At 43.6% G+C, this 14,823-nt stretch overlaps 2 protein-coding genes across 12 annotated transcripts in view; one reads left to right on the top strand and one right to left on the bottom strand.

Annotated features, from left to right (window-relative positions):
- The window catches only part of LOC103233952 (uncharacterized), an 82,272-nt gene that overhangs the window by 56,222 nt on the left and 11,227 nt on the right, over positions 1 to 14,823 (top strand). The window lies entirely within an intron of this gene.
- Positions 1 to 14,823, bottom strand: part of LOC103233949 (uncharacterized) — a 30,428-nt gene that overhangs the window by 15,317 nt on the left and 288 nt on the right. Inside the window, exons 2-3 of one of the 5 annotated variants that reach the window (XM_007995356.3) lie at positions 711 to 846; positions 444 to 504 (exon numbers count right to left, since the gene is read on the bottom strand). The exons of 1 other annotated variant lie outside the window; for it this stretch is intronic. In XM_007995356.3, coding sequence (XP_007993547.1) covers positions 444 to 504; positions 711 to 846 — 197 coding nt within the window. Of the gene's footprint in view, positions 1 to 443; positions 505 to 710; positions 14,822 to 14,823 lie in introns of those variants that run through there. 3 more of the 5 variants (XM_007995357.3, XM_007995352.3, XM_073016916.1) reach the window with 3 other exon arrangements.

Genomic DNA, 14,823 nt, shown 5'->3' with positions numbered 1-14,823 from the left:
CCGCCCTCCTCAGCCTTCCAAAGTGCTGGGATTACAGGTGTAAGCCACCACACCCGGCCTCTCTGAATACTATTTTAAAGTAAACTATTTTACAAATACTAAATATCTGTCTTTTTAAATTTGTTTTTGAGTCAGGGTCTCACACTCTTGCCCAGGCAGGGGTGCAGTGATGCCATTGTGGCTTAGTATGGCCTCAAACTCCTGGGCTCAAGTGATCCTCCAGCCTGAACCTCCCAAAGGGCTGAAATATAGGCCTGAGCCATTGTGTCAAGCCTACATCACCCTTCAATATGTGTTCAGAGAAAATTTTCTAAGAATAAATAGGTTGAAATTGTGCTTATTTCGTTTCCTTTTTTTTTTTTTTTTTTTTTTTTTTAACATTTTCTCCCATTCTAAGATTTTCTAAAGAGACACTTCTTTGTCTTGTTACTGGTGCAAATTACCTTAGGTTTCTCTTTAGATTTTCGTACTCTACATATATGTTCTGGGCTTTCCATTTTTTCCCTACAACACAGAACAAGGAAAATAATCTTGAATTAGTATAAAATTATTTTAAAAATTACTTGATTCTATGTTCATGGTACACTGCAAGCATGCTTCCTTTATTTATCAAATATTCCCTATCCACACTGTAAATCACTCAGCAGCATACATGAACTAAAAATACTTGTTCTCTCATTTACTGAGAGAAGTAATATTGTCACCCTTACCTACAGAGGCCAGGTTCCTGAAGGTTTCTTGCATCACATCTCTATAGAGAGTTTTCTGAGAAGGATCCAGCAAAGCCCATTCCTCTTGGGTGAAGGTCACAGCCACATCCTCAAAGGCCACTGAATCCTGAAACATCTCACATGTATAGAGGAGGATGGGTAAGACTAACAGCACTGGGAGCCTATACTCTATTCCCAAGAAGTTCCCATGATGCTGTGGACTCAAAACAATTATTCCATGACCATCAGACCTCATACTCTCTGTCTACACTCAGTTTCTTCTATAAAGTAATTCTGAGGCTACAACTGAACCATGTGGTAAAGCAACAGTAGAATAGGAAAATGTGTATTTTTGGTAAATCCAGAAAGGTGTGCTGCCTGGGCTGCCCCAATGTTTGTAAAGTGGGAGTACAGCACCTGCCGTAACAAAGTCCTCCAAATTCCTGTGCAGAAAAAGTTAACATTAACAGTCCTGAGGCTGCATATCCTTGAAAAAAATGCCCATGCACAAAGTTTAACCTTTGATGTTATCTAGAAAGTGAGTTTTGTTCTGATTCCTGCAGCAGAAACAAAAACCAAAAAACTGGATTTTACAAGGGGTCTTATCAGTCTAAATGATGAATCATAGATAACTAAAACAAAAACTCATGAGCTCATGCCACTGCATTCCAGCCTGGGCAACAGAGTGAGACTTGGTCTCAAAAAAAAAAAAAAAAATTAGCCAGGTGTGATGGCGCATGCTTGTAATCCCACCTACCCAGGAGGCTGAGGCAGGAGAATCACCAGAACCCAAGAGGCAGACACTGCAGTGAGCGAAGATCACAACACCGCACTCCAGCCTGGGTGACAGAGCAAGACTCCATCTTAAATTTAAAAAAAAAAAAAAAAATTTCCAGGCACCAAGTCTCAACAAAAAGGCAAGTATTTATCAAACTTAAAAACTTTTGCGGCCAGGCGTGGTGGACTCACGCCTGTAATCCCACCACTTTGGAGGGCTGGGGCAGGAGGATCACCTGAGATCAGGAGTTGGTGACCAGCCTGGCCAACATGGTGAAACACCATCTCTACTAAAAATACAAAAACTAGCTGGGTGTGGTGGTGTGCACCTGTAATTCCACTACTTGAGAGGCTGGGCAGGAGAATCACTTGAACCGAGGAGTTGTAGGTTGCAGTGAGCTGAGATCATGCCACTGCAACAGCAAGACTCCATCTCAAAAAAACCACTTTTGTGCATGAGATGACACCATCAACAGAGGGAAAAGGGACTCCTTGTGCTTTGTTTAAAGGATAATAAATGGCTCAGCTTCTATGGAAACAGTACAGTAGTGCCTAAAAGAATAAAATAAAATTACTGTATTTTCCAGCATCCCACTTTTGGGTCTAGTTATATTAAATTTGAAAAAATTGAAAACTGAGCCTTGAAGACATATTTGAAAACCACTCTTCACAAAATCAAAGAACTGGATCAATCCACATGTCCCTGGATGGCTGCATGCATAATGAAAATATGCTAGGTGTTATGTATACATTGAAATGTTAATCTTATAACATCCTGTCTCATGCTACAACAATCACAAAAAATTGAGGATTCTATGGTAATTGCAAAAAGTTAGTCACAAAAAGAAAATTACAGTATAATTCACCTTAGATTAGTTATGTAGTGTTGTGCAACTATACACTTAAAACTGCTTAAGCTGGTAAAATTGAAGCTTATTATTTTACAATAATTAAAAATAATAAATCCCAATACCAAGTAAAAAAACTAATTGATATTGATTAAAAGATGGGCATAGGCCAGGTATGGTGGCTCACACCTGTAATCTTAGCACTTTCGGAGTCCAAGGTGGGTGGATCACTTGAGGTCAGGGGTTCAAGACCAGCCTGGCCAAAATGGTGAAACCCCATCTCTACTAAAAACACAAAAATTAGCTGGGCATGATGGCACTTTCCTGTAATCCCAGCTACTCAAGAGGCTGAGGCAGGAGAATTGCTCAAACCTGGGCAGCAGAGGCTGCAGTAATCCGAGATTGTGCCACTGCACTCCAGCCAGGGCAACAGAGCAAGACTCTGTCTCAAAAAAAATTTTTTAAAAAGGCAAAAGTATTTGAATTACATTTCTCCAATACATAGAAATGACCAATAAGTATATGAAGTGGTGCTCAACATCAGGAGTTAACAGGCATAATTACTTTACACAGTGTAGTTTACGGTGGCTGTTGAGCACTTTCTCTCATGAAAAGTATTCATAAAATAATAGCATTTTAAATATAGCCATTTATTAAAGTAAAAAATAATAAACAATTTAAATACTGCAGCTGTTTCAAATGTATCATGAGAAACACATAACTGAAGACGTCGTTTCGAGAGAGGAGTGTTTCGGAATGTAGCGAGAAAACCAGAAATTTAGGGATTTATTGTCATTCCTAAGAAGAGCTGGCTGAGCGTGGTGGCTCACGCCTGTAATCCCAGCACTTTGGGAGGCAGAGGTGGGTGGATCACCTGAGGTCAGGAGTTCAAGACCAGCCTAACCCTAACATGGTGAAACCCTGTCTCTACTAGAAAGGCAAAAATGAGCTGGGTGTAGTGACGGGCACCTGTAATACCAGTTACTGGGGAGGCTGAGGAAGGAGAATTGCTTGAACTGGGGAGGCGGAGGTTGCCATGAGCCGAGATCACAGCATTGTACTCCAGCCTGGGTGACAGAGCGAGACTCCGTCTCAAAAGAAGCAAAACAGAAACAACAACAAAAAAAAAACAGCGCTAAGTTACAGGGGTCTTAAGGACTCCTGTTTTTTTGTTTTGTTTTGTTTTTGAGACAGAGTAGTCTCACTCTGCCGCCCAGGCTGGAGAGCAGTGGTGCAATCTCGGCTCACTGCAACCTCTGCCTCCTGGGTTCAACTGATTCTCCTGCCTCAGCTTCCCAAGTAGCTGGGATTACAGGCGCCCACCACTACACCCGGCTAATTTTTTTGTTTTTAGTAGAGATGGGGTTTCACCACATTGGCCAAGCTGGTCTCGAACTCCTGACCTCGTGATTCACTCACCTCGGCCTCCCAAAGTGCTGGAATTACAGCTATGAGCCACTGCACCTAGCCAGGTCTCCTTCTTTGACCAAACTTGAGCTCACAGCCCTCTTCTTGTCTAGGCTTTGGCCGCCTTCTGCAGAGCCCAGTTACAGCAAAAACCCTTTTAAGGCAGTTCACAGAGAATCCCCCCCACCAAAACTTGGTATTTCCAATTGAGTTCAATTTCCCCCACTCATGATAATTCATCAACTTTCTCTTCCCTAACTGTTGACACCTCACGAAGTTCCATCCTTTTCCTCACCTTGCCCTGTAATATAGGAAGGAGATTAAACTCGGAGACAGCCTATTACATGTCATGAGAAATATAATATACAGAACTGTAATCTCCATATTATAGTTCTCATGACACATATTAAAATTGTGCTGAATAAAGCCTTCCTTGATATTTTAAACACATTTTCAATACAATCTCTCTTTACAAGGGATAGAGATTTAGACTGGAGACTCTGCTTCAGAAGTCTAGAATGCATAGGGGATAATAGGCTCTCTCCCTGTGGGGAGACAGCTGAGAATACCTCCCACTCACAAAACCAAAACACCAGGTCAGATTTATTTCCTAAAGACTACTCCCTGTTGTTACCCCATAAACTTAGTAAGATAAGGGACTGTGGGTGCACTATTTCCCAGACAGGGTACTAGGGTGGAACTTACCTCCTGCAGTGATGATGCAGGATGCCTGGCGGTACTGGCTGCCAATTCAGCCATCACGCTGTGATAGAGACTTAGGTGTTGGGAACAGGCCCCCAAATCTGGCCATAAACAAAATCTCTGCAGCAATGTGACAAATTCGTGATGGCTGTGACGTCCACGCTGAAGGTTGCTGGTTTACCAGAATAAGGGCAAGGAACACCTGGCCCATCCAGGGCAGAAAGCCACTTAAAGGTGTTCCTAAACCACCAACAATAGCATAAGCGATCTGTGCCTTAAGGACATGCTCCTGCTGCAGATAACTAGCCAGAGCCCATCCTTTTGTTTTGGCCCATCCCTTTGTTTCCCGAAAGGAATACTTTTAGTTAATCTATAATCTACAGAAACAATCCTTATCACTGGCTTGCTGTCAATAAATATGTGGGTGAATCTCTGTTCATGACTGTCAGCTCTGAAGGCTGTCAGCGCCCTGATTTGCCACTCCACACTCCGTATTTCTCTGTGTGTGTCTTTAATTCCTCTAGTGCTGCCGGGTTAAGGTTTCCACGACCCAGCTGGTCTTGGCAAGTGGTGTGCATATGTGGGGCTCGAACTCGGGTTGCAGGGTCACAGAAGTAATGGTTGGAGAATGTGGAACTAAGCTGGAGGATACCCAAGTACTCTTAAGCAATGCCCATGGTGAGTAAGGGGAGCTCGGAAGCATCAGGGTAACAATGGAACAAGTGTGAGCTCTGGTTCCTTCCAACTTGAAACCTTTTCACACTGATGAGGAGGAGGAAGGAGAGTATAACGAAGTAACAGAAGAGATGACAGAGCAGGTTTGTTTGCCAGCTAAAGCTAAAGCAGCAAAGGAGGAAGTGTTCATCCCTACCCTTCTGCACCCCCTCCTTATTTTGAAGAAAAAGAGTGGCCTGACCTGCCAGATCTTTCTTTTCTGGAGGACACTGGGTGAAAAGTAGTTTCCTCAATGACTGTTCGAGCAGCACCTCTAGTAACGGCTCGCAGTTCTATTTAGGCAGGAATTCAGCAAGCTAGATGAAAGGGTGATATAGAGGCTTGGCAGTTCCCTGTTAGGATACACCCCCCAGATCAACAGGGAAATATAGCTACATTTGAGCCTTTTCCTTTTAAATTTGGGAAACGCCATGAGGGGCCCGTTCCAAAACGAGGCATTTCCAGCTGAGGCCATTCCCTCACTCCTATACAATATCTGTCCCCCACCACAGCCAGTAGTGCCACAGTAGATTTATGTTGCACAAAAGCTGTGAGTCTTCTGCCTGGGGGAACCCCTACAAAAAGTTCCAACTTCTGCCTGGGGGAACCCCTACAAAAAGTTCCAACAGGGATCTGTGGACCCTTGCCAGTGGGGACAATCTGATTACTTCTAGGTAGATCTAGTTTAAATTTAAAAGGAGTGCAAGTACATACAGGAGTCACTGATTCAGATTACAATGGGAAATTCAAATTGTTTTATCTACTTCTGTTCCCTGGAAAGCAGAACCATGAAAGCATAACTCCTGATTGTGCCGTATGTGGAAATGGGGAAAAGTGAAATTAAATGAACAGGAGTATTTGGAACCACAGATAAAAAAGGCAAAGTAGCTAACTGGGTGAATCAAATTACTGATATATTTCCTACCTGTGAAATAACTATTCAGGGAAATAAATTTAAAGATTTGGTAGATACAGGAGTGGACATTTCAATCATTTCTCTACACCACTGGCCGTCCGCATGGCCAATTCAACCTGCTCAATTTAACATAGGTGGAGTTGGTAAAGCCCCTGAAGTATATCAAAGTAGTAATATTTTGTATTGTGAACGGCCCGATGGACAACCTGGGACTATTCGACCAACTGTAACTTCTGTACCTATAAATTTATGGGGGAGAAATTTATTACAACCATGGGGAGCACAAGTTCTAATTCCAGAGCAATTATACAGCCCTCAAAGTCAACATATGACGCATGAAATGGGGTATGTCACTGGTATGAGACTAGGAAAAAATTTGCAAGGTTTGAAGGAACTGCTTCAAGGGAAAGACAAAGTTCCCGCCAAGGTTTAGGATATCATTTTTGATGGTGGCCACTGTTAAGCCTCCAGAACCTATACTTTTAAAATGGCTAACAGATAAGCCAATTTGGATAGAACAGTGGCCACTAAGTAAAGAGAAACCGGAGACTTTAGAGGACCTAGAAAAAGGACACAGAGCTCCAACATTTTCCCCTTGGAATCCTCCAGTTTCGTAATTAAGAGAAAATCATGTAAATGGAGAATGTTAACTGACTTAAGAGCTATTAATTCAGTTATACAACCTATGGGTTGAACTGTGACATGTTCATGATGGCTATGATGCCCACACTGAAGGTTGTTGGTTTACCAGAATGAGGGCAAGGAACACCTGGCCCATCCAGGGTGGAAAACCACTTAAAGGTGTTTCTAAACCACAAATAGCATGAGCGATCTGTGTCTTAAGGACATGTTCGTGCTGCAGATAACTAGCCAGAGCCCATCCCTTTGTTTCCCGTAAGGAATAATTTTAGTTAATCTATAATCTACAGACACAATGCTTATCACTGGCTTGCTGTCAATAAATATGTGGGTAAATCTCAGTTTGTGGCTCTCAGCTCTGAAGGCTGTCAGCCCCGATTTCCCACTCCACACTCTATATTTCTCTGTGTGTGTCTTGAATTCCTGTAGCGCCATTGGGTTAGGGTCTCCATGACCAAGCTGGTCTCGGTACTTAGGCTTCAGCTGATATAGATATATGTCAGGACCACGTATAGAATTTGCATGTCTTTCTTCCATTTGGTGAATTCTCCTTGCAATTTCTTTTTTTTTTTTAGGCCTATAGCAACCAGTATTCCCAGGAATTCTACAAACCATGTACTAACCTGGCCTGAACCTGCTTAGCTGCTAAGACCAGGTGCATTCAGAGTGGCATGATCATATACTCTTTTATCTTTTTTTATTTTTTTCAATTTTGTTTTTTGAGACAGGGTCTCACTCTGTCACTCAGTCTGGAGTGCAGTGGCATGATCATATTTCACTGTGGCTTCAACCACCTGGGCTCAAGTGATCCTCCCACCACAGCCTCCCCAGTACCTGGGACTGAAGTACCATAGGAAGAACTATGACCTAAGAAAAAAAAAGTGGGACCCGTGTAGATTATCTGCTCAATGTTATGGTCAAATGACTACTGCTGTAAAAAACAAAATCCATAAATCAAGAAAGTGAACTACCATTCCATGGAAGGTTCGTTACTAAGTAAAAATAAAACATGATATAAAATATCACATATCTGATATCAACTGTATAAAAAAAAAATGTAAAAATAAAATATACCGACAGGGATGCATACCAAGGTTGTGAAACTATAATAAGAAAACAATAATTATCATTCACAATACTGGCTCCATCAATATGTTGGATCACTGTGAAATTGTTTTATATGTTTTGACCATATGTAATATTTTTAGTTTCTAGAGTGGAAACTCTATGCAGAAATAACTATCAGTGCACATGGAAATACCAGCAACAACCTGTTGAATGTAATTTTTAAAAAGACAACATAGCCTATTAAAACAAAGTTGTATTACAATCAATTTTCTTTTTAAAAATGTTTTTATTATCTTTGTTTTGTTTAAGGACAGGTTCTTGCTCTGTCACCCACGCTATGGTGCAGGGGCATGATGACAGCTCACTGTAGCCTTGACTTCCCAGGCTCAAGCTATCTCTCCCTTCCTGAGTAGATGATAATACAGGCTCCTGCCACCACACATGGTGAATTTCTTAATTTTTGTCAAGACGGGGTCTCTTTATGTTGCCCAGGCTGGTCTCAAACTCCCAGGCTGAAGCCATTCTCCCACTTCAGCATCCAAAAGCAGCTACTTTTCTTGAAGTCCCAAAAGTCTCAGAAAGGATATAAAATGATTATTATGCAAAAAGGACCCATGGAAAGATATCAGTGGAAAAATATAATAAATCTAAAGATGTTATATGTCCTTAAACACACACTGATTATCACTGTGATGTAATCTCTCTGAAATAGATCTAGTATTTTATTATGTTCCATGAAATGCACAAGCAGGTTTGTTTCTTCATTGAAATTAAGAAAAACTACTTCTAAATACTGAAATAAAAGACAATGACTAAGAATAGCCAGGATAAGCTGGGTGCAGTAGCTCACACCTGTAATCCCAGCACTTTGGGAGGCGGAGGTGGGCAGATCAGCTGAGGTCAAGAGTTCAAGACCAGCCTGGCCAACATGGTGAAACCCCTCTCTACTAAAAATACAAAAATTAGCTGTGCATGGTAGCATGTGCCTGTAGTCCCAGCTACTCGCGAGGCTGAGGCAGGGAGAATCACTTGAACCCAAGAGGCAGAGGTTGCAGTGAGCCAAGATTGCACCACTGCACTTGCACCACTGCACTCCAGCCTGGGTGACAGAGCAAGACTCTATCTCGAAAAAAAAAAAAAAAATAGCCAGGATGTTGTATAAAATATGACTAAGGGATGTTATGACATAAATGTTTGCATTTTCCCACTCCAAATCATACAGTGACACCCTAACCTGTAATACGATGGAATTAAGATGGCATCTCTGAGAAGTCATTAGAATTAGATTAGAGCATCAGAGTAGATCCCTCGTGAATGGGATTAGTAATCTTATGAGACACGGGATAGCCTGTTTCCTCTTTCTCTCTGTCATGTGAAAAAATAAAAAAATAGCTGACCCAGCGCAGTGGTTCACGCATGTAATCCCAGCACTTTGGGAGCCTGAGGTGGGTGGATCACGAGGTCAGGAGTTTGAGACCAGCCTGGCCAAGATGGTGAAAACCTGTCTCTATTAAAAAATACAAAAAATTAGCCGAGCATGGTAGCAGGCACCTGTAATCCCAGCTACTCAGGAGACTGAGGCAGGAGAATTGCTTGAACCTGGGAGGCAGAGGTTACAGTGAGCCAAGATCACACCACCGTACTATAGCCTGGGCGACAAAGCAAGATTCTGTCTCAAAAAAAAAAAAGCCATCTGCAAACCAGGATGTAGGCTCTTACCAGGCACCAGATCTGTCAGTACCCTGAACATGGACCTCACAACTTCCAGAACTGTCAGAAATAAATGTTTATCCTTTTTTTTTTTTTTTTTTTTTTTGAGACAGAGTCTCACTCTGTCACCAGGATGGAGTGACGTGGCTTGATCTCGGCTTACTGCAACCTCTGCCTCCTAGGTTCAAGTGATCCTCCTACCTCAGCCTCCTGAGTAGCTGGGACTACAGGTGCGCACCACCACGCCCAGCCAATTTTTTGTATTTTTAGTAGAGACGGGGTTTCACCATGTTAGCCAGGATGGTCTCGATCTCTTGACCTCGTAATCCGCCCACCTCAGCCTCCCAAAGTGCTGGGATTACAGGTGTGAGCCACCGCACCTGGCCTAGAAATCTTTATTCTTTAAGTCACCTGGTCTATGGGAATTTCATATAAAACCCCAAGATAACTAAGATAGACAGGCACTATCCCCAGAATACATCACAGCTTTGAGATCTATACTAAGAGAACATGATATTAACAGAGAGATGGAAATACAGACCAATGGAGAGGGTCCGTGGGTACAAAAACACAGAATGAATAAGACCTAGAATTTGCAAGCACAACAGATTGACTATAGTAAAAAATAATATATTGTACATTTCGAAATAACTAAAAGAGCTGGGCATACAGGCTTATGCCTGTAATCCCAGCACTTTTGGAGGTGGAGGCAGGGGGATTACTCGAGCTCAGGAGTTCGAGACAAGCCTGAGCAACATGGTGAAACCCCGTCTCTATGAAAAATACAAAAATTAGCTGGGTGTGGTCACAGCTATTTGGGAAGCTGAAGCAGGAGGATGACTTGAACCTGGGAGGTGGAGGTTGCAGTGGTGTGGTTGGCTCACATCTGTAATCCCAGCATTTTGGGAGGCCAAAGCAGGCGGATCACGAGGTCAAGAGATTGAGACCATCTTGGTCAACATGGTGAAACCCCATCTCTACTAAAAATACAAAAATTATCTGGGCGTGGTGGTGCGCACCTGTAGTCCCAGCTATTTGGGAGGCTGAGGCAGGAGATTCGCTTGAACCCAGAAGGCAGAAGTTGCAGTGAGCCGAGATCGCACCACTGCACTCCAGCTTGTTCAGAGTGAGACTCCATCTCAAAAAAAAATAAATAAATAAAAGACACAGCAACTGAGCAACATTCGTGTTAAAATAGATACCAAGCCAGGCACAGTGGCTCACACCTGTAATCCCAGCACTTTGGGATGCCAAAGGGGGCGGATCACTTGAGGTCAGGAATTCAAGATCAGCCTAGCCAGCATGGTGAAACCCCTTCTCAACTAAAAAAAAAATACAAAAATTAGCTGGGCGTGGTGGCAGGCACCAGCTACTTGGGAGGCTGAGGCACAAGAATCGCTTGGACCCAGGGAGGTGGAGGTTGCAGTGAGCCAAGATCATGCCACTGCACTCCAGCCTAGGCAACACAGTGAGACTGTCTAAAAAATAAATAAAGTAATATCAAAAGACAAAACAGACTCTTTGTGGAAATAAGACACGAAATCTGGGCAATATAGGAAGACCTCATCACTACAAAAAATAATTAGCTAGGCAGAGTGGCATGCACCTGTGGTCCCAGCTACTCGGAAGGCTCAGGTAGGATGATCGCTTGAGCCCAGGAAGTCAAGGCTGCAGTGAGCTGTGATCACACCAGTACACTCCAGCCTGGGTGACAGCAAGAGCCTTTAAAAAAAAAAAAAAAAAAAAAAAAGTCCTCCATCCTGCAAAGAAGAATAACTGATTTTTTTTCCAGTCGCCCAGTTTGGAGTGCAGTGGTGCAATCTCGGCTCACTGCAACCTCTGCCTCCCAGGTTCAACCGATTCTCCTGCTTCAGCCTCCCAAGTAGCAGGGACTACGGGCATGTGCCACCATGCCTGACTAATTTTTTGTATTTTTAGTAGAGACAGGGTTTCACCATGTTGGCCAGGATGGTCTCAATCTCCTGACCTGGTGAACTGCATGCCTCAGCCTCCCAAAGTGTTGGGATTACAGGCATGAGCCACCATGCCCGGCCAGAACTGATATTTTGGGTACTCTTTGTAATTCACCAATCTACCATATTTTCTTGTGGAAATTATTTCATTTTTCTCCAGTTATAATAGTAAACTTTCCCTATTTTTCTCCAGTAGCATTCCTAAAACTAGTCCCTATAATGCCATTGGAAATCACCCACAACAAAAGGATACACCTGAGAAATGTACTACACTGCCTGTAGAGAAGAAAAAAACATATTAAGAAATGGAATACAAGACTAAATAGAGTTTTTTTTTTTTTTTGAGATGGAGACTTGCTCTATAGCACAGGCTGGAGTACAATGGCACGATGTCAGCTCACTGCAGCCTCCACCTCCCAGGTTCAAGGGATTCTCATGCCTCAGTCTCCCAAGTAGCTGGGATTACAGGCGTTTGCCACTACACCCAGCTAACTTTTGTATTTTTAGTAGAGACAGGGTTTCATCGTGTTGGCCAGGTTGGTCTTGAACTCCTGACCTCAGGTGATCCACCTGCCTTGGCCTCCCAAAGTGCTGGGGTTACAGGCGTGAGCCACTGCATCCAGCCATCTTTTTTCTGAAATCTACCTCTTTCTGGCCTGTGTGTAAAATTTTCTTATTTTGCAAGCTCTAGTGAAAAATGCAATTTACAATTAACAAAAAACCTGAAGCTGCAATAAGTGAACAATTATTTACAAAAAGACAAACCCACAGAGGGGCAATGCTGACTAGAACACAGTGATGTTTGACTCAAGTGTCAGCACAGGCCATCTTATCACATGGGACATTTCTCTATGCTCATCCTGCTCACTGAAGTGCTGAATGACTATTTTCCAACAACACTGCACTGTGCCCCCATGTGCCCCAAGTGCATTTCCTTTTTTTTTTCCTCTTGAGACAGAGTCTCGCTCACTTTCCCAGGATGGAGTGCAATGGTGCGATCTCTGCTCAGTGCAGAATCCACCTCCCAAGTCCAAGCAATTATCGGGCCTCAGCCTCTAGAGTAGCTGGGACTACAGGTGTGTGCCACCACACCTGGCTAATCTCTTTTGTATTTCTAGTAAAGCCAAGGTTTCACCATATTGACCAGGCTGGTCTCAAACTCCTGGCCTCAAGTGATCTACCCACCTCAACCTCCCAAAATGTTGGGATTATAGGCCTGAGCCACTGCATCTGGCCAGTGCATTTTCATTTACCAGACTGAGGCAGGAGAATGAACCTGGGAGGTGGAGCTTGCAGTGGTGGAGATCATGCCACTACACTCCAACCTGGGCGACAGAGCGAGACTCCGTCTCAAAAACAAAACAAAAACAAAAAACGGGCCGGGTGCAGTGGCTCACACCTGTAATCCCAGCACTTTGGGAGGCCAAGGCTGGTGGATCACGAGGTCAGGAGATGAAGAGCATCCTGGCTAATACAGTGAAACCCTGTCTCTACTAAAAGTACAAAAAATTAGCCAGGCATGGTGGCGGGTGCCTTTAGTCCCACCTACTGGGAGGCTGAGGCAGGAGAATGGTGTGAACCCGGGAGGCAGAGCTTGCAGTGAGCAGAGATCGCACCACTGCACTCCAGCCTGGGCAACAGAGCGAGACTCCATCTCAAAAAAAAAAACCACCAAAAAAACCCAAATAGCTGATATTACAAATTGAAGAAGGAGAGTTGGTGTCTGGAAATTTTAGAAAGGAACTGAAATTTTAGTATTGTACTGCAAGCTCTCCAGAGGTAGGCCAGGCTCACAGGGTGGAGGGTTTGAGATCTCCCTTCCCATATATTTAGAAAATGCAGAGAAGTACCAGTCAACTGGGGAGTGTTGAAAATTTTGAATAAGAAGTAATTAAACTTAACTGCCTATAGTACTCTAAGATCTCAGAACCAAGCACATGGAAATCAAATTCAAATGCTATTCATATAAATTACTAACTTATGTGACAGTATGTGGCCTGAGAAAACAATAAGAAGTTACTAATTTATTGGGAAATGAAATATGGGCTTAACCAGGTACAATTGGTCGAGTAACCTCTGATTATACAACCAAAAAATTTCTGCTATATGGTCTGTGAAAAAAAGTAATTCAAAAATTTAAGCTGTTGGAACTCCAGATTATCTTGAACTTTAATGTGATTCTGGAATTGAGTCACCTGACAGACACCGGAAAGAGCCAGCTGGACCCTTCCCACACCTGACTACAGATTAACCTTGGGACAAGCCTCATTATATCCGCTTCCTTTAGGAGCTTACACACAGCCACTGATCCATCTTCACGTTAAAACAGACATCAGCCGACTGGAAACGCAGACTCTCTGTGACAATAAGATACCAAATTACAAACAAGACCTAAGGCCACACAAGGCAAGAGGTAAGTCAAATCTTAGAATTCATAAAATCTAAAGAAACAGGTCTTTTGTCTTGGCTGAGATGAAATCACATGACAGATACCAGACCCTCTTCACTGAAGCATTCCTTCCTACCTCCTCAAAATTTTAAACAAAGCTTCACACTCTCCACCAACGGCCACCTACGGAATCTGTCAACCACCTGTGCCTTCTAAGCCCCCTTCCACAGGTCCCGCCCTTTCTGCCAAAGGAACTCACACCTTCCAGGCATTGATGCATAATTTTCCCTGCAATTCCTGTCTCCCTGAAATGGATAAAAGCAAACTGTCTTGAGCCGCCTCGGGACCACTTACCCCAGGCCTCCTGGGGTTGTGTTTTCCTCAGCCGAAGCCTCTCCTATTTGGCTCTGAATAAACTTCTTTAAGTTATTTTACACAGTTTGGCATTTTCCGTTAACAAATTACAAGCCAGGACTGGGTGTTTATCATTCAGGAATCTCAAAGGAACTCTTTAATTATTAATATAATTTTTAAAAACCCTATTCTGAGAAGCAAAACTCTTTAATTGTTAAAGTGTCTCAGTTTAATTTTTAAGAGGAGAAAGGAGCTACTGGGGACCACAGGCCACCCTCCTCCTACACAAACCCCACACCCGAGGCGGGATCCCCCCATGACCCTCGCGTGGTCCCCGCACAATCTGGGGAGACGCGGGGCAGCGGGCGCGGAGCTGCCCAGAGAGGGCTCTGGGAACTGGGTGATAGTCGCCGCGCAGGGACGGGACGAGACGCCCGGGTCCCGGCTGCCGGCCCAGCCCCACCGTGGGGCCAAGGGGACCAAGGGCCGAGCTGTCCCAAGGGAATTCGGGTCCCAGACCCCGGAGTCGCCGCGGGGAGACCGGGGTCCCACCACAGCCGGTTCCGGCCGGTTCCAACCAGCTCCTTCCCCGTCTCGGGAACCCTGGCCCGCACGC

The sequence above is a fragment of the Chlorocebus sabaeus genome, chromosome 6 (assembly GCF_047675955.1).
Source record: "Chlorocebus sabaeus isolate Y175 chromosome 6, mChlSab1.0.hap1, whole genome shotgun sequence".
NCBI classification, from domain to species: domain Eukaryota; kingdom Metazoa; phylum Chordata; class Mammalia; order Primates; family Cercopithecidae; genus Chlorocebus; species Chlorocebus sabaeus.
Note: the sequence above shows the minus strand (reverse complement) of the source record. Positions and strands in the feature narration are given on the sequence as shown.